This window comes from Colius striatus, chromosome 10 (assembly GCF_028858725.1).
Source record: "Colius striatus isolate bColStr4 chromosome 10, bColStr4.1.hap1, whole genome shotgun sequence".
Classification (NCBI taxonomy): domain Eukaryota; kingdom Metazoa; phylum Chordata; class Aves; order Coliiformes; family Coliidae; genus Colius; species Colius striatus.
Window position 1 is genome coordinate 19,089,840 of NC_084768.1, and position 27,189 is coordinate 19,117,028.

At 39.8% G+C, this 27,189-nt stretch overlaps 1 protein-coding gene across 10 annotated transcripts in view; it reads right to left on the reverse strand.

Annotated features, from left to right (window-relative positions):
• Window positions 1–27,189, reverse strand: part of CEP350 (centrosomal protein 350) — a 76,711-nt gene that overhangs the window by 6,299 nt on the left and 43,223 nt on the right. For 9 of the 10 annotated variants that reach the window (XM_062004284.1, XM_062004285.1, XM_062004276.1 and 6 more), the window contains 13 exons: window positions 26,698–26,785; window positions 26,167–26,313; window positions 24,915–25,072; window positions 17,635–17,834; window positions 15,885–16,096; window positions 14,512–14,656; window positions 11,182–11,342; window positions 10,571–10,710; window positions 9,701–9,783; window positions 6,969–9,046; window positions 5,625–6,023; window positions 5,390–5,536; window positions 3,741–3,863 (listed from right to left, as the gene is read on the reverse strand). In XM_062004284.1, the coding sequence (XP_061860268.1) occupies window positions 3,741–3,863; window positions 5,390–5,536; window positions 5,625–6,023; window positions 6,969–9,046; window positions 9,701–9,783; window positions 10,571–10,710; window positions 11,182–11,342; window positions 14,512–14,656; window positions 15,885–16,096; window positions 17,635–17,834; window positions 24,915–25,072; window positions 26,167–26,313; window positions 26,698–26,785 (4,081 nt within the window). Of the gene's footprint in view, window positions 1–1,854; window positions 1,981–3,740; window positions 3,864–5,389; window positions 5,537–5,624; window positions 6,024–6,968; window positions 9,047–9,700; window positions 9,784–10,570; window positions 10,711–11,181; window positions 11,343–14,511; window positions 14,657–15,884; window positions 16,097–17,634; window positions 17,835–24,914; window positions 25,073–26,166; window positions 26,314–26,697; window positions 26,786–27,189 lie in introns of those variants that run through there. The other variant, XM_062004286.1, reaches the window with a different exon arrangement.

Below are 27,189 nucleotides of genomic sequence, written 5' to 3' on the forward strand. Positions count from 1 at the left end.
ATCTCAATGGCTCTTAAAAAAACCCCAGCATCCTGATCCACACTAAGCTACTGTTTATTCTGTCTCACGTGCAACAATGTGATGGGACAGGTCCTTTAATGTGGTCCAGGAGGAAAGAGATACATGGGATAGAGATGCAAGTAAATGGGAGAGGAGAAGGTATCTCAATCCAGGCAGAGAAAGGCCAGATCTTAAATATCAGTGGAAAGATGGAGAAAGAAAAGCAGTGTCAGTGATTACTTTTCTCTTCCCTCTACCATTCCTCTTTCTCAGAGGCACAGCACACAATTTCCTTTGGCTTTATGAGGGCTTCCTGGTGCATACTTTTGGAAAACTAAGAGAATGTGCAATCTGCAGCTGCAGGCAAGTCCTGTTTACACTGTATTCAGAACTCGGGTTGAAACTGCCATGCTGCATTGCAGCCCTAGCCACAGACATCTGAGACAAAGCAGTTTTGACTCCTTTGTCTGGGGAATGTCTGAGGCACTGGATGTGTTATTACAAAGTGCTCCTAAGCAATGGAGACAGTTTCCTTGTATTTGGTTTCTATTTGGTGACTCTTGTGGCTTTTATGGAAGTGGGTTCTGCATTGTCTTCAGTATATACACAGTTCTGGTACATCCTGAAGACAAAAATAAAGCTTCACATTTGATAACAGGAAGAGACACTGCACTTGCCTAAAGTCAGTAAAACAACAGCTTTGATGAAACTGAATTCCATCCTTCAGGAAAAGATAAACAGTGACATGATGCAGAAGGCTGTATGGAATAGTTTTTTGCATGCTTTGGGTTTTTTTTAAACACTCAAAGAAAGATGAGGGCATGCACACAAAAGGAAAAATCAGGAGATAATGAGGTAGCATGATCCTGCTGGTTGTCAGCCACAGTACCCAAAACCCAACACTTTAAAGAATATAATCTGAAGGAAACTTTAGAAAGTAAATTAATAAATTTCTGTTTCTGAAGTTCCCCGTTCAAACCCATGAATATCTGCAAAATAAACTACATTTAAGGAGTAACTACATCATTCAGAGATCAAAAAAGTATGAACCTCCAGAAATAAAATACTGCCTTGGAGGAATGCCAGCAGTAGGAAGGCACACAGGTGCATCTTCATAGCCCTTCACTCTCAGAGCACCTGAAAATCCTTGTGATGCACAACTGTGCATAGGAGCAGGCTTTGATTCACTTTGCCCCATTACAGCTCCCTTGGGTTTCTCCAGCTCAGGTACCGCAGAAGTGCACTTTACAACTCACCCAGCTTGGTACCTACAGCTTTACTTTGTTGTAGAGTTTAAAACTGCATGGGCAGAAACATTCTAGCTGTTAAGTCAACAGGGCAGAAGAGCAAGTGCTTTTCAGCACTGTGTTGGCAGGCTTCTCAGGTGTGAAAACCAAACACATAGGCTTGGCAGTATCATGTGAGCTCTGCTTTCTCAAGCTCTGGATCAAATGGAAGGGGGGGGTAGCAGGGAAAGCAATGGCAGAGTTTGTTCTAGCCCCATGTAAACAGGTCAGCCCAGGGAGTTTTGGCTGAGGATCCAAGTGGAAAAAAAAATGAAAAGGAGTGGAAACAGTCTATTGTCAGCACCTGAACTTGAATAAGGAGCTATGAGGGCTCTTGCTGTAGTTTAAAAAGAGGCTTTGAAAGGTGCAGGAAGCCCTGACATACTGAAATGCAGCACCTCAGCCTACGTGTACATTTGAGAATCATAAAGCACAAACAGCATACATTTGATAAAGGTGGCAACACAAAGGGACACAAGAGGAAGAAAACAAACACCTAAATACTCCATTAGCTTAATTTTAAACCAAGTAGCTTTTAATAAATGTGAACCTCCTGGACTTGTTCACCGAAGGCCAAGATTTGCTGTAATTGTTAACAACTGCAGCAACAATCCAGCAGACCAGAGAAGTCTTATAGGAAATCCCATCACAAATGCTTCCTAAGGACACAGATGCCTGATCCAAGTCAACAGTGCTGCAAAAAAAAATGAAGAAGGCGAGGGTTTTGTTACTGGCAGAAAAAGATGGCGAACTATTCTGGTGTTAATGCTGGAAAGGGGCAGCCAAGAGTCAAAAATGCAACTAAAGATACAGTGAGTAGTAGAAGTAGCAAAAATCAAGGCAGAGCAAGGAGGTGAAGGACTAATCTATCCTGGTTTTCCTTTAATTGCCAGTGGGTGCCATGGTTGACTGCAGTCACCCACAGACACAGTATCACAGACAGCATCAGTGCAGCACAGGCTGCTTCTACTGCCATTCCACTTCCTCACAAGGCTGAACTTTTGGTAGAGACAAGTATCACTGGGAAGTGGGTTTAAAGCCACAAAGACACATCCAGGGGTAATCAGGGAGAGATTAAGCTGTGCAGAATAGCCTGGCCTTTGCTCTATGCCTTCAGAAGAAATTAAATTCAGCAGTCATGGTTCCTGGTTTTAGAGCCACTCTACAGATGAAGCCACTATTTAAGTCATTACTAATATGCTGGAAGAGGTATACAAGAGACTCACCTTACTCTGCATTAAAGCCCCTACCCTAGCCACACCGAGCTCCTGGGGCAGACATGTTCAATCCTCTCACAGAAGTCACTAATATTACATATTTGTCTCAGAATACTCATTTGAAGGTTTGTTTTACTTGAAGGAGAAATGAAGAAATTGGAAAAGACCTGTCCTCAGTAACAGAAGCCCAAGAATGTTTAACTCTGCTTGAAAAAGGTCATGATTTATTTTAATGGCCTTTGTCTTTATAAACTTAAGACTTTCTGTGTGCGCCTTAACAGTCTCCATATCCCAGAATCAAGTGTGCTAGGATATGCAGGTCCTATACATAGATACTTTATTTACATACAATTAAACTCCTGGGAAAAAGGCTGTGTTGGAAACCTTCCACTGATGGGCAATTAAAAGACCACACGACCCATGACTTGAAGTTACTTCTATGTGAGCGCATGTGCAATCAATTTCAGGTGTAATTAAGTGAAGGACATCATTAATGACAGCTCATATTCCTAAGAAGAACCTTCACCATCATTATAGCCAATAAAGATGTTAATCATCCTGCAATACAAGCCAACAAGTAACTTTCAAAAACTAGTACACACAGCCAGCCATGCTCCATTTTAACCAGCTTTAACACTGCAACTGCCTCTGCCCCAGTGGTACTAGTTGATGTTGAGTACTAGAGCAAATGCTGTGCTGTGGGTACCATCACCACAATGGTTATCTTGCACTAGGGCCTATCATGTCCTGTACCTTCTCTTTGAGGTCTTTGCTGTTCTAATCCAATAACTGCTGGAAGCTTACAGTTGAATCTGGTCACCTGGCTGGTCTATCAAGTTCTCAATGTGACTGTCTCCAATTAAATAATATTACAGAAACACAAAACCATTTAAAATTAAGGAGAAAAATGTATTAACTCTCAAAGAAAAACTTTACTCTCCTTTCAGTTAAGTATTTCAATGTTTTCTTCTGTAAATTTCTGCCTTAAACCTTTGGGAGTGGGCAAATTTATCCCACAGTCAAATGAGTAGGCAGGAACAGAAAACTCACTTCTCTGTCACTGGCCTTCTGTTTTTGTCAATGTGGTGCTCTCTAAAGTGAACCACCACCCATCAAGACCTAGTGCACACATTGTACTCTTTAAACAGCATGATCAAATATTGAACAATATGACCGTATGTCAGACTTCAGCCTGGGGGACAGTATCTGACACGACGGCTGGTTTTCACCCACTGACCAGTATATGATCCACTCGGTCTCGTTTCTTCCGCCCAAATTTCATCATCTTCTGCCAGTCTGTTTTGTGATTAGGGTCCTTCCTCAGGCTGAACAACTTCAGTACTTCAGCTGCAATGAAGCTCTACAGAACAGTAAAGATGAGATTTACCACATTTGAGCTAAGGAATGAAATGTATGCATCAAAGTATCTACCCTAAAAAGTCCCAATATGGAATGCATAACAGCTTTCTGCTCAGCTAAGAAACATACGGTCTATGAAGGAAAGTTACAGTGAAAGTCTCTGGGGCAGCATGACACAGGCAGAACAACTATTAAATCCAGAAGCAGGAGGGAGAAAAACCAACACTGACTTCTGTAACAATCTTGAGAACAAAACTTTCAATTAAACAGCACAGCAAACAGAAGACTATGACAACTACTCTTTAAAGAAAAGCAGGGTGAGAGTTTGGTGTCCTCGTCCTGTGACGCTGCTCTCCTCTGCCACAAACTTTTCAAAGTCTTCTCAGCTAACAATGATCTAGGTATCATTTCTATCTTTCTTAGTTAACATGCTGCATCTCCAGCAAGTCAAACAAAACACAAAGAACTCCCAATTTCAGAAGAAACATCCCAGGTAGAAGTCCTCCTTTGTGTCTTGAGGAGCTGTATGGAAGGCTCTTGAAAGTTTTCATCTTCCTTCTGAGGAAAGGCTGCAGGAACTGGGGCTGTTCAGTCTGGAGAAGAGGAGACTGAGGGGGGATCTCATTGATAGTTACAAATATCTAAATGGTAGGTGTCAGGAGATTGGGGCATCCCTTTTCTCTGTGGTATCTAGCAACAGGACAAGGGGTAATGGGATGAAGCTGGAACACAAAAAGATCCATTTAAACATATGAAGAAACTATTTGACTGCTGAGGTGAGGGAGCCCTGGCACAGGCTGCCCAGGGAGGGTGTGGAGGCTCCTTCCTTGGAGGTCTTCAAGACCCGCCTGGACATGTTCCTGTGTGACCTGATCTAGGTGGACCTGCTTCTGCAGGGAGTTGGACTGGATAATCTCTAAAGGTCCCTTCCAACTCCACCATTCTGTGATTCTATGAAACATTTTTTTTTCCAAATGTCCAGGACTGTAAGTTTAACCTAGGTCCAAGCCAGGCTTTAGCTTTTTAGGGTTTTGTCCTTTCTCAAACACTACCACTAATAACAGAAGACCTCCTCTGACTTGCCAAACACAACAACACATCAGTCAAATTTTGGGTCCCTCTGAGCAACTCCTGCTGTCCTCAGTGAGTTTGGCACAGGTATGTCTGAGTAAAAAATCCAGCTCATCCCATTTGGCCCAACCCCACCACTGAACCCATGCCAATATGCCCATAGAGTTCCACTGAAATCTGCTAAAGCAGCAGACTGTTAGCATACCAATTTCACAAGACCAAGGTCATGCTGGCAGTTCTGCACAAAAGACTAAGGTTTAAAAGCAACTAAGTACCAGCCAAAATGGACAGAGGCGCAGATCTGTTGAGTAAAAAAGGAACATTTTGACAAACTATCTTGAAGATATGTAACCTCCTTTCTCTTCTCAGCTCGTCTCTTGCTGGATACATCTTATACGATCTTTTAACACTCAGGCAAGTTCCAATACAGTATTTTTCCTCTTGCTTTCCTCCTACCTTGATTTCACCCAGATCATTTGGATCTTTTACTCGGCGAAAGTAAGCAGATGTGATCCTACATGGCTTCATCCAAACAGGCTGATTCAGATTAGGATCCTCAGCAAAGATTTCTCCAAAGATCTCTCTTGTTAAATCAAATATCACCTTAACAAAGAAAGAAACAAAAGTTAAGGTTTCTGTTATTCATGTTAAATGTTCAAAAGGGCAAGAACAAAATGCCTGAAGACTGTACCTTTTTATAAACCTGCTTGTTTATTGTGTCTGTGTCCTGCTCTTTGAGAGTAATAAGATCTGTATGAAGGCTGAAACTTTGAAGATCACGCCCCAGCTCTTTCAGTTTCCAGAGTTCCTCAGCTGCTGCATGCACCATCCCTTCCACCTCCACTGCAGTATGAGGGACGGCCAAAGGCTCCTCACAAGGCTTTGTTGGCACTTTCTGTGGTTCTACCTTGGGCAGAACTGCTGGTTCCTCAGCTTGCTTCTGTTGGACCTTATGGGAGCTCAGGCCATAGTCCTCATCGAACCAGTCTTGATCATCTCCCAGCACACTCAAGAACTCCCGATTGAGCTCCAGCTCTGCCAGTCTCTTGGCAAGTTCTTCCTGACCACTGGCGCCAAACACTGGACTCTCCTGTGAATTAAGAGCCACAGAGTAAATATCAAAGCAGTGTCACACTATTGTTTCATTCAATTTACAATTTTAAATGTTCTAGTGATGTAACAGGCAAATACTCAGAAAAATACACAGAGAAATTAAAAATGTTTTGATTCAAATACATGGGGTTTCTACCACTCCTGATGAATGCTTTCAGAGGGTTCCTACAGAGCTTAAAGACCGTGTCCTACCCAGCTATCCTAATGTTTAACTGTTTACCAAAGGCTGAATGGTTTAAAAACCAATAATGTGACACACAACTTTTAATTTCAGTTACCATCTGTCTCAGACCTTCAGTTACCAGCTGTCTCAGACCTTCATCAACAGGATAAAAGTTCTTAGTAGGTGACGGCTAAGTGCTCATGCTGGTGAAATAGAGTGAGGTTTTCCATGATGACAATATATTGAGATCAATGGCAAAGCAGAGAGGTTTACTGGGACCTTCAGCAGAAAGGCCACATCCTGCCTGTATCTGTACCATTACTGGTTGCTCGGAGGAAGCTTCAACTTCTACCACTTGTGATCCATTACTTAGTGGACAGAATAGTCTGACACTGTAATGACCTCAACAGTAATTATGTTTGAAGATGACTATTTCGTATCAAGAATAGGACTATGTTTACAATCTATTATATTTTACCATTTTTAGAATAAAAACTGAGGGTAAGGTTTAAATACAAATTGAATATGGAAGCAGAATGCAACTTAAAGCCAAAATGTCTTTCAGCCTGTAGGGCTACCAAAATGAGCTGAGAACTGGGATGCACAAGAACACACATGTAAGACATACATACAGGCAATCTCCATATCACCAGATAGAACCTGGGAGAAAACAAACTGGTGCTACACAGTATTCCTCAGATTCAGTCATCATCAGTCAAAGACTCTTAAATTAAAGAGTTCAAGATGTCTGATACTCACCGGTCTGGGACACATGTCTGGAGAGGAAAGCTCTTCTCTTTCATCTTCTAAATCAGAACTTAGAAAGAAGTTATTCAATCTGTTGGGAATCTGCTTTTCTACCTGCTGGGATGGGGTACTGGATTCCTCCTTCACATCACAAAGCTCCTGGTTGCTAAGCTGGATTTTCTCATCCTTGATCTTCTTTATTTGCTGTAACTGATTGACTGTGTCTTTCACAAAATCTCTGAGTAAACTGTCTGCCAGCAAGCTGACCTTTTCCAGTTGGTCTTTTGACTCTTCTTCCTCTCTAAGTGGTACCCTAAGCTGGGCTTCTAACTGGTTCTTTTCTTTTGTCAGCAAATCTAGAAGTGGAGTGGCAGCCTTCTCCACAACTTCGGGAGAGAGATCATCTAACTTTTCAGCACATTCTTCCCCCAGTGTCTTCTGCCTCTCCAGTTTTTCAGAAAGGAAATCTGAGATGTCATCCAACTGAACAGCAGAAATCTCATCCTCAGTACCAGAAATGACAGAAGCAAAGCTGGCTGCCTCTTTTACAGCATGCTTCAGATAATCCACCACTGAGTGTTTTTGGGCAAGTGACTCAGTAATTGCAGAAATCTTTATGCTGTTTGCTTTAGAAGATGACTTCTCATCAATCCTTTCCTCAGCTGAGGCTTCTGAAATAGCTGTGTCTGTCGGAGCTTTACCTTGGGAATAGCTCTCTGTTGCACCTCTGCTATGGCTTTCATCTTCTTTTCCAGGTTTGGAACTTTCTCTGTCTTTATCCTCAGCTTTGTGTTGCTTTTCCAGTCTGTCATCGAAAAATGAATCTTCATCCTTATTTGTGTCTAAATGGCTATCAGTACTTTCTGTAATGTGAGAGATTTTTTCAGGAGGAGCAAAAATACCATGCTTTTCTTTGCAATCAAAGTATTTAATACCATCATAAGTCCCATTATTGTTCCCTTCAGATTTATCCAACTCAACACCAGCCCAAAACCCTTTGGCAAACTTAGTAAGCCCTTTGAATCTCAATGTTCCAGGTTGGACTTTACTCACAAGTACTCTATCACCAATGTTGAAATCTGTCAAACTATCTGTTTCTTCTGCAATCAAAGCAGAGGCCCACAGTGGTGATCTGGCAGAGGCCTGTTCTTGCTCCACATATCTGCATTCAGTACCTTTTATAAGCTCTGTTGGGGACTTCAGATCTAACAACCTCTCTGAATGCATACTGCCAGAGAGAGACAGAGATCTGTCACTGAGGCACTCACTGATTTCACCATCGCTGCCAAGGCTGGTGGATCTGCTTCTGCTGGTCAGTGTGTGCTGTGACTGCTCTGCCAGTGACTGGGCATCTGCATTGGGAGACAGAAGGGAAGCCTCAAAGTCATCTTCGTAACGTTCCTCGGGAAGTGTTCCTTCAACTGATGTTTGTTTTTGGGAAGAGGATCCTTCAAAGTCTTCAAGGTATGATAGTTCCTTTTGACTAAGGAGTTGTTCTGAAAGCAGACAACCTTTTTCCTCTGCTGATCTGCTCAGTTGGTGAAAATGCTCATCTAGATTTGGGCCAGTTATAGCATTTTTATCTGACAATCTCTGTTCTAACATTTCTTCTATACTACGATGACTTTCCACAGCCAAGCCAAAGAGTTCCTTCTGAGAGTGCTCATTTTCAGAATGGAGGACTTTCTTTGAAAGGATGTCCAGTGAGCTCTCCTGTTCCTTATCTAATGTCAACAAGACATCAGAACTCTCCAAAGGCTTAATATGAGAACCTTCAATCTCATATTCCTCGAATTTTCTGTTTTCCAAGTCTTCCTGTATGTCAGATTTATGACTGAAGGCAGTCTCATCATTGGATGCTTTTACCACATTGTTCATTGACTCATGAGATATCCTGCTAATGTCCTTCACGTCATTGAGGAGACATGATGAGGGTACATTTTCTAAGGAATCACCAGAGCCTGCTCTGGAAGTCCTTGGTGACATTAAACCAGAAGATGCTCCAGAAGGTTCTCCTGCATGAACATCTGTCACAGCTACCTTCTTGGTGTGCACCGACACAGATCTCTCAGTTCTTGATGACACAGCATCTTGGAGGAAAATAAGAAGTGAATTACAGAAAATTGTATGGCCTGTGCTGTTCTATTGAAAACTACAGCTGTAAGCAACAAAATTAACATCAAGAAGAAGACACCAACTGGTGCCTTGGAAACATGTATTTCTATCTGTCCTATGAACATGAGCAACGTTCTCTCAGTTCCAGGATTCTAACACTTTCTTTCCAATTCTGTTCCTTGTACCAGTACTTCACAATGTCATACAATACCAAGCCCAAGGTAAGGGCTCAGTTCTTTGTTTGCAAGCCCCAAATACAGTCAAGATTAGAATGGTAGCTAACGACAAAACTTAAAAGTATCTCAAAAATCCCCTATTCCTAAGTTCTACATTATTTTTTGTTTCCTTACTTTACTCAAGCAATAAAGCAATAGAAAATAAAGAAAAGAAAAAGGCTGTCACATAATTATGGTTTCATACAAGCCTCAGCAAGAATAAAACTAAATATTGAATATAGAGGAAACAGCAAAAGCAGACACCTACTAAATAATAATAGTAAAAATATATCTTGGCTATTATGGTTTTATGAAGTCTGCATGGTCTTTTAAAACCTCCCATTGAATCAAGAAGTTTAAAACAGTCAGTCTTCAAGACGATAATCTGTAGTACAGATTCTTCCAGTTACATACCTGCATGCTCTGAAATAGATTCCAAAGATGCTCTGGATCTCTCTGATTCAGCCAGTGATTTCCAGTTCTTAGCTGTCTCAGGCCTAGATTTGAAAAAAACATACTGTGTGAATCATGGTTACATGAGAGGGTGCTGGGTTTTGGTTTTGGGGTTTTTTTGTTTGTTTTGTTTTTCTTATTGTGTTTTTTAACAGATGGAAATACAAGAATCTAAATTCATACCACATCAACGATAACAATTTTCTCTGTCAGCACACTGTAACCTTAGAAAATAGGAACAGGGACAGAGAGGAGAGCCTGGGAAGTGATTTTTTTTTAAAGGAATAATCAACCTCCAGCCTTTTTTAAAGCCAAAACTCCAAGAAAAGATATATTATTTTAAACTTGAATGCACTAAAATTGCACCATCTGCTGGAGAAAGTGAAATGTTTAATATATAGCAGCAAGCACAGAAAGCAGTTGAATTCTCTACTTTTAAAACTTAAGATCTAAACCAGCTTCAAGTTGCACAGACGAAAGGTCTGCCTCACATGGTGCAGCAGGCAAAATGAGTGATAAAAATGGGAAAAAATTCCTTCAGGCCTGTAATCCGTTTGGCACACTGCTTGCACAACTGAAAATGATTGTTCAGAAAGAACTTGAAATAGGACCTGAAAGGGTGGGCACAACAAAGTGAGGTGCATACAAGTACAGGGACAGTACACCTTTTCTGTTTCTGAGACCAGAAAATAGGTCAACAAGATACTGCTGCAGTCCAGTGCTTTGAAGAAGACAGCACTTAGCAGCTTTCCTTGCACTCATGGTTTCTTCTAAAACAGCATTCACTGTAGTTTCAGAATCGGCTCAAAAGGAAGAAGAAATCCCAGTTACCTATGAAGGGGTGGTGCCTTGATCTTGGGTTTTTCAGCAGCAGCTGAAGATGGAGCTTTAATCTGAGGTTTGGCTGTGGGTGCTGCTTCCAGGTCTTGGCTCAGCTCTGCCTCAGTTTTCTTGATAAACTCATCATATGACTGTACATGGAAAATGGTTATGGCCGTTAGTCTACTAAAACATAATTACAATTCACCAATCAAAACCTATTGAAGGAATAAAGGATATTTTTGGTTTTTTCTGTAATGCAATCTACCTAACTTCCTAAAGCTCTACAGTTATGAACCCTAGAAATGTTAATACTTCACTTTCAAAAACAAACTACATGAGCATCACTCTCCAATGCAAGCTCGGATGCCAATGTGTATAAACACACATAAGCCCTCTGGAACACTGCTAGTAACTCACTCAAGATATAAATTTTAAAAGGGAATGTCATTTTCACATGACTCCACTTCACTATGGAAAACAGTTAAATAGTCAGAACACAGTCACACTTCTATCACAACAAGATGTCTTTCACAGCTGTTGATGCAATATTCTGACATCATCATCTACATCATAATCATTTGTCCAAGGATAGCTTCACCCTTCTTCCTACTGTTCCTAACCTCCAGTTGTTTGATCAAACTGGCTTCCTGGGCCTTGAGTCTCTCCTTTTGTCTCTTTTTCTGTTCCTTTTTCAGCTGGTAAACCACTGACTTCCTTTTCCGTAGTTCATCCTTCAGGGCCCTGATCCGTCCTTCGATGTCACTTTGATCAGATGTGGTTTCTGAAAAAGTATAATTGTAGTAAGCTTGCACCTCCCCAAACAGTTCTGTGCACAGCAATAAACAGCCATTTAGTAAATACAAAAAACATGGTGCAAAATAGCAAAGAACTTAATATCAACATGTTAAACTTCTCATAATAAGGCTCTTAAAGTGGGATCTCAGAATCACAACACTACTGTAAAACATGTGAAAAAGCGTAACATCTTATTTTGTTTAGAAGAGAAAGGCTCTGATACATATGAACTTGTTAAACTCGTTCATATCAACCACCAATGTTCATGCAGCTACCTCATTAACTGCTTATCAGGTCATCTGTTGCAGAGATTATTTTTATCTGACTGTTTAAAATCACGACAACTCCAAGATATGTTAAAAAATGCATCTGAAATATTTGTTTACAACCAAGAGATACAGTTTCAAGCCATGGGGTACAGTTAATTGATAAGAATTTCACCTAGAACAGTGGACTCCAAAAAAGTTTAGGTTCCTGGCCCGTTTGGATTTTCTGCCACCTAGACTAAAGATATCTACGAAGTGGAGAGCTGACTGGTCAACAGATGGAAGGAATCTCAGTTTGAACATGGCAGAGATTTTCGATGCTGTGAGGCCTCAGGATGACAATTTATTCAGGGTGAACAGAAGAAGTGTCAAGCTTAGACAAGTGGTGGACTATTCAATAACAGCTTACAGAAAGCTACCTGAAATAGCTTTGCCCCAGGTTCAATTTTATAGCCTCTTCTATGATGCCATTAATGACTGCAGCTATTTTCCACCTAAACAGTTTTTTTCTTAATCATTATCCTTAAAAAGAAGATAGTCTCCATTCCTCTCTGTTCTCAGGACTCCCTGCAGCCTGGCCTTCTAGTCCTTCTGATGTTGTTCTACCTCTTTTCTCTTGGGACAGTCTCCCCAGATACTTAGTTCCATTCTCTGCACGATAGCCCCACTCTACCAGTAACTCTGCTTACTTTTATTATTTCTGCTGTAACCACCTCTTAGTCTCTCAGACTGCCTCAGTGTCTCATTACTTATTCTCTTCTGCCCATCTGATTATGTCCATCTCTTTCTTCTGCATAACATACATAGTGCAAAACAAGACCCTTGTTCCAGATTGGTTGCTACCACAATTAAGTATCAAAAACTCTTAAAAAAAGATTTATCTGACATAGTCTTACTGGAAGGTCCTCCCTGGGGCTGATGTCCCCTTTCCTCTTATATAGGAGCAGCTGCAGCTCCTAAGAGAAAGATCTTGGCTGGTTTGCTTTTCTAATGCTCAATATTACTGATAAAGTTTTCTGGACCAAAAGGCTTGGGTGCTCATAAATGCCAACTGCTTTACTGGACACGCTAGAAAGTAAGTCATCGTTGTTATTTGGTCAGTTGTCAGGAACAGTTGGGCATCTTGCTGACCAATATAATTTCTCAAGACATAAATCACCATAATGAAGGATTTAATCATCAACAACAGCCAGTAAATACAATCAAAGTGCTGTATTCTTTTTCCATTAACTGTTGTTAACCATTCAGAGAATTTAAACAAAAAATAAAATGCCAGCACAAAAAGAATGGAATCTCACTAGCTAATCAGGAGTACTTTATGATGCCACTGGAATTAACAGCTCCTCCCAAACAGTAAGTGCCCACTATATAATTATAGCTTCTGTTGATCAACTCATAAGGGAAAGATCTGCACATGCTTTCATCTCTGACGATCTTGTCTACGCAGGTGTCTGACTGACATAGCAATGACTTCGCTATTACTCAGCACCTTAGAAGATTTGTCTCTTTACAATGGAATGATTTGTTATGAAACCAGTGCCATTCATCAGCTTCCCACCTCTTACACTTTTCTCCAGCATTTGAAATCAAAGATTGCAAATCTTTTAGTTTACAAGAGTTTATTTTCCTGATCACTGTTGTCTGCTCTGCTTTTCCTAATGCCTTCCTTATGTGGTTGCTCAGTCAGAACCTGCAAATAGCTTGATCACGTTGCCGAACGCTTCACTGTGTTGCAAACTGCTCTCCAGATAGAATCCCAATGCAAATCACTCAGTGCAAATACCTAGGTGTTATGTATTCATTTCTCTATCCAGCTGAACAGCCGTCTACAAATTGCTGTGTTTCTATTGAACTTGCATACATATTAATCAAAACACCAAACAGAATAGATTATTAAGCTTGCTACAACAAGCACTACAAAGACTGAATATGTGAGTTACCCCTCTATCACAAACAACAGTCAATACACACAATAGAACCACCTAATTCTTTTGCCAATAAAGACTTATTGATCATTTAGGGAGTTAAAAAAAAACCAAGCAAGCAAATGCTATCTCATTTGCTAGTAAGTACTTTATTATGCTCTACAAACTGCACAGTGGAATACAAGACATTTTAGAGACTAAAATCACAGAAATGTTCAAAACAGACTTCACAGCTTAACAGAAGTCCTGGAATCCACGACTAACAGACTGGGAGAGCACACTAGGGAAAGGACCACCCTGTACCAGTTCTCTTCCAGTGTCCTCACCCTCAGCCTTTACTGGTAGCCAGCTTGGACGCTGGATAAAAAAGCATAATGACTCCATACAGTTTCAACTATACTTTATAGCTCAAAATGCAACCTTAAGCCCCATTTTACTACATACAGTTCAAACCCACCTCCAAAAACAAAAGCATATGTCCTGAAGTATCCACTCATTCTGCACATGTCAGTGCAGGCCCAATGGGTCTCACACCACCATGACAACAGCTATACTGCTTCTGAGGCCAGGCTGTTTTCAGGAGGACAATCATGTTTGTATGTTGCTGAATTATATTCTGCTTGCTTATAACATGAAGAGTGTTGTGGTGTCACCTGTTGAAAGCCCAGCTAGCCTTGGCACTTTTAAATTTTAGGACCACCTTCACTAATCTCTAGGACTAGGACTCATCTTCTTCATCGCTGTTTGTAAGAATCTGCATTGCTTTCTAAGAGATAACCTTCTTCCATGAAGATCTTCTTAAGTTGAAGTGATCAAATCACATCCTGGGAAAATAATCCCACAAAACCCCAAATTGTGGCCATTTCCAGGAATTTGTCTGCCTCCTCACATCTATGTCTGCATTTCATGTCTGGAAAAAGAGCTTTGAAAACGTAATTTAAACCCAAGTAGGTATTACACTTACCTGACTGTGTCATAGATAAAGACTCATCAGACCAGTTGTGAGATATCTGATGAGATTTCACAGGTGAACGTAGCTGCCCTCCAGTTCTATGGTTGCCTTTGCTGGAATCTTGCTTCGATACAGATACATTGCTTTTGGGAGGAGACTATGGGAGAAGAAAAGGACAAGGAAATAATTGCTTGTAAAGGTCAGTTTGAAAGTAGATCATTGTCATCAGGAGTCAGCTACAAGGAAAGAACAGCATGACTAGAGAACATCTTGTAAGTGGTGGTACCTATCCAGCTGTCTTAAGAAGAATTTAATCTTAGTTTCCTAGGTGATAAAACAAAAATACCAAGAGTAGTAATAAGCGACTGCTTACTTTGATCTTAGATGTCAGTAAACTTGCTTAGACTACTCTATTACTTACCTAAGTGAACTGACATGGTTCTGAGTCACATGTGCACAATACAGTTTACTTAATCTTATTTGGTAATAATCACAGCAGGCAAGAACCCATCCTAAACCTATCTGTCAAACCAAAAGGACCGTTTCCTGTAAGAGATGCAAGATGCCATTCTAAGTCAGTAAAACAACAGAGCACTATTTCTCTGAGGCCAGGCAAAAAAAAATCTAAGAGAAATATTCTTCAAAAATGCTTTTACTGTTGCAATATTATACCACAAACCTCTCACACACCTTGGACACAACCTCTAGCACTTATTAGACATTTACCTCACTATCTTCTCACAAATACTTTCTTGGAAAGTTTGCTAATAGGTCTAGGTGAGGAGTTCCTTTACTTCACAGACACTGTATTTTCTGTCTCACTGAGTACAAGGCAAAGTTATCAAGATAAAACTTATCAAAATTACCAACCAAGTGGAAATAACAGTTGCAATAGAATAATAAGGTAGAATTAACTAGCGAGCAGACAATCTGAAACCCAAAGGACTCAGCTTTGCTTTTTCATCCTACAGCTGTACTTCAGGATACTTTACTTGACTTGCAAATAAAGCAAAGTGGAAAAGCAGAGTATAGTTTCCACAGCCTCAAAGAATTTATACAATGGTAACAAGTTAGCCTACAGCTAATTCACACTGGTAAACTGGGTCAGCATTACACTACTTAATATTGCATACCTACGTGACATACACAAACCATTTTGCAAGACTACCCCCACGTTTAAAAATAAACTCTGTGCTGAAGCAATTTCTCCTCAAGATCTCAAAGAACATATCTAACCACAATGTTTATTCACAGTAATTTAAAATCATATTGCAAACCATTTCAGAGAATGGTTTAATCTCTGCTTTGACAACTGAGACAGCTGAGACTTCTCTGATAGCCTTTTACAAGTGTAAGAATATATATAGCATAAAAAGCTCACTCACAAGTTTGCCAGGTGAGGTAGAGGACTTGAACTCTTCAGAATAAACCATTTCTTCATTAGTTGTACTGTGATTTGGGCTTTCTGGCTGTCCATGGCCCATAGCCTCTGATGGGACAGACTCAGCAGGAAGACTGCCAAGATCTTCTGGGATAGAGGTTTCAGTGTTCAGATGAGAGCAAGAAGGCACTGGAGACTCTTCTTCACTGGCTGTTTCTAAGACGGAATAGTGAGAGGATCACCTAAAAACTTCCACTGACTTACATGCCTTCAGAAATACTGCTGCCTGCATATAAAGTAATAACTGCTGCCGATTCATGTCAAATTGATACACACTAATATACTCACCTAGATGCCAAGGGTAGAGTAGCAACAACAAGCACGTTCAGCAGAAAGCTACAATTTAAGACTGCAAAACTTTCCTAGTGACTGCTGAGCATCTAAAATAAAGGGGTTTTCAGGATATTCTATCATTTTTCCAGACAACATACTCCACAAAGATTATTAGGGAAACCCGTCTTTCCAGTTGACCACACACCAGGCAAGAGCCACTATTAGTCTGAAGAAGTCAAGGAAGAGCATATAATCTGCAAGTCAGATTTTGAATTTAGAATTGATTGCTTCCTTTACAGTAGTTGCAGAAAATATTTTAATGTTATGATTTCATCATGAGTCTCTCAACTGGCAACAAGTAAAATAATAAGCTGGGTTTTCCATTTTCTTGTTTACTAGATTCCACAGGAGTCACAGCATTAGTGAAGCAGCCATGGAGAATTATTCAACATTTGAGCAAAGGCTGGGGAGAGGAACTCTTTTTGAAGCAAGGCTGTGCTCCAATACTTACTAGTAGATACAATATAAAGCAAGTGTATTTCTTATCTGTTGATGAGAATTCAGCATTCATGCTGAGTATTTGTTCATTGGAACTTACTGACTTATACACACATCTTTAAAATGTCTTACAATGCCTAAAATCCACAGGACTATTTTCAGTAACAAGTACAACAGGTCATAATTTTGAATTCCCTTTGCATAGTCTGAGACACACTGCTTGTGGGGAAAGAAAGAAAATTGCCTGTTTCTAGAACAATCCCTGAAGTTTCATTATTTTCTCTCACTGCAATCCAGTTCTCTGTGCCTCATGCTGAAAGTATGGTCCAGTTCAGACAGAGGAGGAGAAAAGCTGTAGCTCCCAACATCTGAGAAGTTATTTCACCTCACAAAAGCAGCATTCATTCTATTTACATCCTAGCACACTTCAGCACAGTTGCAGATTTCAAACAGTTACACTGTATTAACAGCAGAGGGAAGAAAAAAATGCTTTCAATTTCTTGAAAACACAGACAAGGGGAAAGCAGCTCCTGTGAAGAGCCATCTTCACCGACAGTAGTAAGGCTAACAGGATAGACAAACAGCACTACGGGGGAAAACGGTTTTAATAGAGTTAGTTCAGAAGGCTACCAGAAAAGATTAAGACAGAAATTGTGTGCAGAAACATTTGATGGGTCTATGCTGCACAGCTCACTTGAGAAGATATCCAGCAAAGGAGGAGTTCACATTTAACTAAGGTATAAAACAGGACTAAAGGAACAAAACAGAAGGGAGTTGCAGAAATTGAGATTCTAAGAGTATCCAGAGAAGAGCAACCACCACCAAAACATCGAAAAAGGAAGAAAGGGTGAACCTAAGCAACTGCTGTGTCAAATTATGCTTCACTGTTGTTACTTTCATCACATGCCCCTTCTTCTTATTACCTTTGGGCTCAATTCTCTGATCCTCCAGATCTTTCTTGGCTATTTTGGTTTTGAGCAGCTCTTTGTCCCAGGCAGCTAGAGCCTGCTTTTCTATCCGCCGTATCTCTGCTTCCTCTGCATCCAGGCGGCGTTTCCACTCCAACAATTCTTCAGCGTGTTGGCGACGCTGCATCAGCTTCTGTTCTCGTTTAGTTAGGAACCTGACAGACAGAGCAGAAGACAATGGGAAAAGAGCCATCCACAAAGGTCCCAGTACCCAGCTGCTCTGTTGCCACAATTGCCAGAATTGCAGCTGTTCAAATTGTTTTCTAGGATAAAATTCACACTAACTACTATCTTTCTAAACTTCTGACATGATGTTAAGAAAAACCAAACAAGTAGACAAGAGGGTTTTTTTTGACTTGCAATAAGTAAAGACTACAAGGTACTGTAAACCCACTGTTTGCATTTTGAAGACTTTCCAAATCATTAGAAGTGCTACTAACTATTCACTAAACCGAAGAGGATAAGTTTCCAATTTCACATCATGAGAAGTACCTGTGGTATTCAACTGGAACCCTCGAGAAAGCAGTTTGAAAAATGAATCTTTCTTTTTTTGCTGATCCCAATGACAGAAAAACTGCAACCCTAGCTGCCCCACAGTTCTTTCCAAGTACAATTATAAGAGAAGGTGATTCTGTATTAATAGTTCTCCTGAATTACTGGAACTTTTATCCTTCCTCCTTTAGGCATCATCTCTATGAATCGCCATACTTGAAACTGTGAGCTGACAGCATCAAGAGAACAAGGATGCAGTACTGTTCTTCCCAGGCACTAACAGATCTGGTTGCTAATTTAAGAGTAGATAAAAAGTAAAGCTCACACTGAAAACGAGTAATTTCACTTTCTTTCTGCCAAAGATTTCTTCAGCAATCTACGAAACCACAGAAATGGGAAGATTCTCAGAAAACTTCACCGGTATGAATAGGCTTCTGTGCACATACTAGTTCTCTCTGCCAGCCCTTGAACAACAGTATCTCTGGTCTTACTGACAAATACTGAAGTAACCAAGACCGTGGCATTTAACCTTTAAGACAGTAAATAGAGTCAAGTTCAACATAATTGCACACACTTACATTCTGAGAGAAGCATGTTCATCAATTCATTCACCTCCTAAACTGAAATTTTTAAGTTGTCACAAAAAGCACTGTAGAAAATACGTGGTTTGTCAGCTAGAGTTTGGTGAGTTCCTCGTGGGTACAGAAGGTGTGATGTCTGAAAATGTAACCTGCAAAGATATTCTGCTTTGCAAATGCCTTTCATTTGTAATTTTCAAGCCATTCCAAACACTTAGCATCAAAGTTCTTTAAACTGCACAGAAAATAGTAATTTTGTCTGTGCGTTTTAATCTCCAATGCTTTAAAAAACTCCTAATTACAGAAGACTGGAATCTGCAGGTCTCACGTGCTAAGGGACCTTTCTTGTTTGCTCAGTGTTCATTCTGCTCCCTGGAAAAGTGTGCTGGCAGTTGATCAGAAAGGTAAAGATTCAGAGAAGTCTTTCTCTAACACAGATTTGGATCAAGTGGAAAAGTTATTATGCGAAGAAGAAAGTTTCAGAAGCCAGGTAAGACTGATGAGAGTCCTTCTTACGGTCAAATCAAGAGCAAGTGAAAAAGAGAAGCACCTTGGAGACTCTGGAACACCTACCACATTGAAATGGATTGATTCCATGATTCTGTGCATTACCGTATCACCTTCTATAGACAAACAACAAAGACAGTCTACTCTTAGGCAAAATCTGCAGTTTAATATCATTAAGAAACTAGACTACTGAGAGTAACTGCATTAACATTACAAACAGTCTTTCACCTGCACTATCAGATTTGTCATCTCTTACTTTCAGATATACATCAGTTTCAATTAGTCTAGCAGATCATGTATTTAGAACTTGTTACAAAGATCATTATTACAATGGTCTCAGTTTCAAAAGCAACTTTTTCTTCTTTCACCCACTGTTTGATTTCATCAGAAGGCCTTGATCTTCACAGTTTACTGGATCTTGAGGGAGATAAGTCCCATTGAAATAAAATGCAAGAGAAAGAATGAAATGAATGGATTTGAACGCAGGACTCCTTAAAACCAGATGTCAAATGAGTTAACCCAAAAGACCACAAACAGAAGGAGAATTAACTAAATGACCATGAAACTGATCACCACACAAAGACTACTTCATGAGAAAGATAAATCAAAAAAAGTGATGGGCGAGACAGAAGGTTCCAAAATTCCACCTATAGGAAGGGGAGGATTAAAGCAGCATGGTCAAGATGCAGACTCTTTTATAGCCCTAGGCTTTAAAAGGTCAAGCCACAAGGTAGCATACACACTTTCTTAACATTTACTACAGTCTAGAAGGTTCCAGTTGCAACACCAAGGGTACTCATTTATCCTCAGAAGCAGGGGTACCGTCACAAAACAAACGCAAACCCACATATGGCATGTCTGAAGCTGGAAATCTGGGGGAGTAAAGAGGGAGCAGCAGCACTTAGATTACACCAGCATGACTTCAAAGTCTGTTTCTCTGGTGCTAACATCACCCATTTTAGCTGTGCATTCCATATATTAACTTGGAATCTGCTTCTCTAACCTGTACCGGTACATTTATTTATATGCAAGGTACACTGACCTCAAGCCCAAGCTAGACAATTTCAGCAGCTAGTCTGAAAGACTAGTGGTAAGATAGTGGGAGCAAAGTGAACTGTCTGTCTGCCACTCAAGAGTACAGTAGGAGTAAGAGATTAGAATCACATGGGTTGGGTTAGAAGGGGCCTTAAAGATCATCTAGCCCAATCCATCCCTACCAAAGGCTGGGACACTTTTTACTTGATCAAGTTGTTCAAAACTCCATCCAGTCTATTCTTTAACACTTCCAGGTATGTGGCATCTACAACCTCTCTGGGCACCCTGTGCTAGTGTCTCATCAGTCTCATCATAAAATATTGAATCTAGATCTACCCTCTCAGTCTCATTACCCCTTGTCCTGTTGCTACAGGCTCTGGTAAAAAGTCTTCATTTTGCTTATAAGCTCAGTTTATATATTGGAAAGTTACAATAAAGTCTCTCCAGAGCTTTCTCTTCTCTAGGCTGAACAATCCTGACCGTCCCAGCCTGTCTCTACAAGAGAAGTCTTCCAGCCCTCTGATCATGTTTGTGGTCTCCTCTGGACTTGCTCCAATAGGTCCTTGTCTGTATGAGAACCTCAGAATTGGATGCAGTAGTCCAGACAAGATCTCATGAGAGCAGAACAGAGGGGAAAGAATCACTTCCCTTGACCTGCTGACCACACTTCTTTTGATGCAGTCCAAGATACAGTTGGCTTTCTGGGCTGCAAGTGTACATTTCCAAGCCAGCATCCAACTTTTTGTCTGTCAATGTCCCCAAGTCCTTCTCTGCAAGGCCTCAATCCTTTCATCCCTCAGTCTATATTCATACTGGGGATTGCCCTGACCTTTGCACTTGGTTTTGTTAACCTTTGTGACTCCTCAATCCTGCAAAGCCTCTCTGGATGGCATCCCTTCCCTCTAGTGAATCAAATGCACCACTCAACTTTATGTCATCCTCAAACTCAGTGAGGGTGCACCCAGTCCTCCTGTCTATGTCATTAATACAGAAATGAGGAAAACTGATGAAGAATTCTTTACTTGCTAGGACTGAACAGAGCATGCTCTATCAAAGACTCTATCACTTGAGAAAGATACAGTTACCTGACCAATTGGTTGTAGATATACAGCTGGAATTTGGGGTGGAGGTTGGGAAAACAGACACTGAGAGAGGCCCAGTGGTGAGACGTAAAGACAGAGAAGAAGTAGTGAACAGGAGAGCAGTGTCTACAAAATAAGGAGGAAGAGTTTAAAACTAAGATAGCAAAAAAAGGCAGAAAGAACGAGAAAAGGATAGCATCTAGCAAAGAATTCTAAAATTAATTGCATTGAACATTGTATAGTTAGTACCCAACATACGAAGTAGAAAAACTATACACTGCTATGCAGAAGGCAACAGAACACAAATGCTTACAAAATTTTCCTGTTAATTGGAGGCGAGCTACTTTCACACTGCTGGGTTCTTCCTTAAGTTTTGGAAGGGGTTTTATTACTTTGATCCAGACTTCCATATGCACCATTTAACATATGTCCATATGATCTTTTCGCTACTCCTAACCATTGACAGAGTATATTATTAGTGTAAATAGCATGCTCATTTTGCAACATGAACAACTTTGCTAGTCTGAAACTTTAAATATATTTTCATTCACCTGGCAAAACCTCAGTAAAATTACTTCTCAAAAGGTAAGCACCAGTGAGAGGTCAAAAAATCAGATTAAATAATGTATTTTTAAAACATAAGCAATTCCAGAAGTCTGAGATAAACCTGGAATTCAACTTCTAGCCACTCTTTTGGGTTTTTTGGCAACGAAGTGCAGACTTGGTCTCAGGACACTCACATATTGCCTCTTTAATTCAAAGCACTAACAGCAGAAAGATAAGCTCTATTGTTAAAAACTCTACATAACCCAACAGCTGTGCTTATAATGGTATTTCCTAATGAATTACCATTTTAAGTTAATTCCTAACGAATTATCACATTTCTAGCCAAATATCATGCTTCATACAGCTCTATCAACTACAGTGCAAGCTAAGCAGCATATTAAGTAAAAGCAAAAGAAAATGAGCATTTAATTGGTTCTCCTCTTGCACAGATCATCATTAATCTTGCCTATGCAAGGAGAGCAAAGTGGTTAATTCTCTTTGACAGAGCATGCTCCTGTTCACATGCAGGCTACACAGATTCATCAATTAAAATTAACACAGAGCTATTCTTTCATTCTCCTTTTAGCTCTCTCATAAGTAAGGAAGCCAAAGGATTTCCACCTTGCCACAGAGTACAGCAAATCCAGCATAGCAGGCATTAGCCTTCCTCTAGTTCCTTCAATACTTGTCATCCAGCTGCTTTTGTCATATAACCTGATTGATTCATTTAAAATGGTAGCTTCCTATCATTACACTCCAAACCAATTGACTTACTCTATTAACACTATTCATATGCATTTAACAAATAAGGACAATTGAAAAGAGAAAAGATACCAAGGCAGCACCGTTTTTCAATCAATAAGCATTGCTATCACTATTAAAATATCTGCAAAAGGCTACACAATTAGGAAGGCTGACTTCTAGACAATCATTTGTGTTTACACAGAATACTAACTCCTTTGAACATGTATGGCAATCCAAGACAAAAACCGCATAAACAGAAAGACATGACCACACACATTAGGTCACACATCACTTCCACTTGTACAGCCTAAAAGCAGTTGTTATGGCTCAGATTCTGCTATCTACCTCTTGAAAGGCATTGTCCAGGTGGATAACATTTTGGACTGATGACTCTAAGTGTTGCTCTGAAGTGAAAGTACTTGGAACAAAATAAGATTTCAAAACTAATACTGACAAGTACACTACCTGATAAAAAGTGGCAAAGGATATAAAAGTGTATGTCACCCCTTATAGTATTACTACTGAATTAATACTGTACCTTAAAATTCATAAGCTCTAACTCTTTTTTGTATCAACATTGAGATTTTGTACGTTGAATCTTGAGTGGAAAAAAATAAGAGTAAGATTCTTTTATTATTAAAAACATAGGATCAGAAGAAAAAATCTTGTTTTCTTAAAACCCTACATGTCAACATGGCCTACAGAGCACATCCTTTTCATGTCTCCATCTTAAGCCAACCTCAAAACATACTTCAAGAAAGAGTTTGCTTCTATAATCATGGTCTGGTTTTCATACGACTTCAAATGCCAAGAGTTTCGTTTTGGAAATGTGACATTTCAGAAACTTGAAATCACTTGTGATTTTGATTGATGGACTTTGCCAGAAGAGTCTGAATAAAATAGCAATTGGTTCAGGCTAGAACATGAAGACTGTAAGTAGAACAAGCTTTTGTTTTTTTCCTACTTACACTAAAACCTCACTTGCTACTACTATTTTTTATATTCATCACATACAAATACATGCAAGTGTGGGAAACATGCTTCTCAAATGATTACAAGCAAAGAAGGTGCTAAGGAGTAACAGACAGCTTGCCTTTACAAGTGGGAGTGCTTGCTTTTTGATGTTTTACTCAGCTGTGTTAGGAGTGTTACAGAGACTACCCATACGGACTGAAATACAGTGATCTACCTTGGATATACATTCAAAGAAATTGTTTAAATAAAGACTATCTCCTGTGGTAACTGGTAGAGGCCACAGTTTTAATGGATTACCCTCAAAAGAGAATTTAAAGCTTCAAATCAATGAGCATATGGTGGTAAAGCAATATTTAGAATGTTTAGCACAGACCAAGTACTTTCTACACTGAAAAGATGCAGAAACACTTTCTGATTCAAAACAATTTAACAAGTGAAACCTGAATCAGTCTTAGTTTCCAGACCCAAGAACTGCACATGTACTTTATTATTTCCTCTAAAGACTAACAGCCATTTTTAACTTGCTTCCAACCTGTAGACCACATAGGAGGAAAGGAAAGGTGTTATTAACTGCCCTTAGCTCTGTCAAGCACATACTGCCCCTGTTAATTCAGAAAATACTTACAGAATTCACCCCTAGCTGATCCTAATGCAAACAGAATTGAAATTCAGCAGCTGGATAAGGTAGAAATCACATACTCAACAAACTCAATGACTTTTTGTGAGTCAGATCTCAAACCCAGTTACTACCTCTCACAGAAGACTATTGCCATTTATAACATGCTTCGATTCAAAGTAAAAATTGGCAATTTATATGTCTCAATTTATATTCCCTTTACAATAAAAGGCGAGATAAAAAATACAGGCAACATTTGACTTCATGTCTCATTGCAAGAGGAACTCTTGATAAGATGTACCATCCAGCTGAAATTTATCCAAGTTCCTCATAGGTACAAATATCAAAATCTCTGAAGTTGATGTGTTTTTACCAACTCTATGAAGTACAAAGCACATTAAAAGCAATCTTTTACAATAAAACCTTGACTACATGTTCTTTCTCTACTCTTGTAGCCTTTCAGGAGTTTTATTCAAAGATTAATATAGTTCTATTAATGTTTCCAATCAGCTATTTTTCAGGCAACTCAGATCAAAGTGTATATGATACCAATACCTCTAATTTTTCTGGCAGACGTTTTCAGTGCAGATATTGGCCAAATCAATCTGTTCTGTTAAACCAGTGAACTTATGCATAAGAAAGAAAAAGAAAAATAGTTACTTTTCATCCATTCTGCTGCGCATTTTCTTAAGTTTCTGCATAATACTGCTAGTCTCACTGCTAGAGATGGAGATGGGGGAAGGGCTGCGTGTTTCTGCATCAGTTGGAAGTGGGCTAGAACCATTGCTCTGCTTCATGTCATCCTCACTGTGAAGTTCCTGCAATTAAGTGTTAAAAAACCAGAATCAACAAAGAAAGCAGGAAAAGTTACTCCATCTTTTTAAAAAATGTGTTAATTTAGGTTATTTCTCCTGAGAGTACATCAAATACTACTTCAGATAAGTCTGTCCACTGGCAGATTTTAACTTCATTTTCCAACTTCATTTTCATTTGACACAAACTTTTTTAGTAAATCTTTTTTTCTTCATAATTTCAGTTCTCCCCTAAGTGTACCTAGGGAAAAAGAAACCCAAGAGAATTCAGTTACCCAAACAGGAAAACAATCCTTTCTATACTATTAAACTTGTGTCTCCTTAAAATTCTGTAAGGAGGTAGACAGTTTTCAGAATCTCAGCTTGCTATCCTGTAAAGCAGATGTCAGAAACTTAGTGTAATGACACTAACACACATACAAAGTAGCAAATTTGGGTTTAGTTCTTGGGAACGTTTAGTTCTTTGGGGTCTGACAAATAACCAAATAAAATCGGAGCCCCAGAGATCTAAGTATAAAAAAAAAATTATATTCCTAAAGTCATTAGTTCAGGTTGAGAATTAACAATCATAGAATCACAGAATGGTAGGGGTTGCAAGGGACCTCTAAAGATCATCTAGTCCAACTCCCCTGCAGAAGCAGGTTCACGTAGATCAGGTCACATAGGAATGTGTCCAGGCAGGTCTTGAAGACCTCCAAGGAAGGAGCCTCCACACCCTCCCTGGGCAGCCTGTGCCAGGGCTCCCTCACCTCAACAGTCAAATAGTTTTCTCTTATGTTTAAATGGAACTTTTTGTGTTCCAGCTTCATCCCATTACCCCCTGTCCTGTTGCTAGATACAATGGAAAAAAGGGATGTCCCAACCTCCTGACAGTCACCATCTACAAAAAACCATTTTATGACTTCTCCAAATGCAATTCCTTAAATAATGCTTGAAAGAAACAACACATAAAATCTGTTGAGATAGAGACTGTTTGAGGCGGACAAAACTTCCAAGTGACAGGTCCAATTTAGCATCTTTCCATTCCTATAAAGGATGAAGTCAAATACTAGCTGCACAGCCAAAGAGGGAAGACTCCAGCTTCTGTACCGAACACCCACCAGCTTGTTTTCTCCTGCAGACTTCAGTTTTTCCTGTAGTTTCATTGTAGTCTGACGGATCCGTTCTATTTCCGCCTGCTGTTTGAGGATCAATTGTCTCTCCTTCCGAGCAGCTTTGTTGGCCTCTTGAAGACGCTTAATTTCTGCCTTTTAGGTAGAAAAGTTTAAACATGAGAACTGAGAGACAGCTCTCAAGAACACATACTGAAGCTGCCAGTTTCCTCGCTATGGGTTTCAAATGACTGAAACTACACAATTAAGTAACTAGCCTGAACTTCAGCAGCAAAGAACAGAAAATCCACTAATACATCTAAGTCTGAATGAGTGGAATTATTGGTAAGAAGGGACTTTTTCAAATTGTGTGTTAAATACTACTGAAATGCAAATAAATCTTACTGGTAAGAAATACTGCCAGCTTCCTATCCAAAAGCCTGGTATGGAGTTTTCTCAATTCTTAGCTATTACAGAGCCTAAAACATTTAATTGCTACACAAGGGTTTCAACAGGATTTTCCTAGAGGGCAACAGTTACCTTTTCCTGCTGTAATCTCAGCAGCAGACCACGCTGCCTCTTTCGAATAGGAGGCATCTTATCATCCTCTCCCTTGTCTCTCAAATGCCTACAAACAGATTGGAAGCAAGTATTAAGTAGCAAAGTGAACAACAATCCGTTTACTCTTCAAAGTCAATAAATTCCTTTACATATTCTAACCTGCAGAAGAGCATAGGCTGGTCTTTAATCATTGGCATGTTCTATAGAGAAATATTTTGTACTGTCTAGTCAAAGAGACACATACAGTTAAAGGCCAGAGCAGTAATATGAGATCTTGCTCTAATTGGCAGAAGCTCTGCAGAGGTAGCATGCTCACCACTTGAGAAAAACCTCACAGTTCTTTATAAACCCCACAATGCCAAGGAGGTGGAAGAAAATGTCTGGTGAACAGCAGTACTCTCATGCAGAATGAGCATGAAAAAGTATTGTTGATTAAATCTGGACACCACTGTCAAGCAGGATCACTAGGTA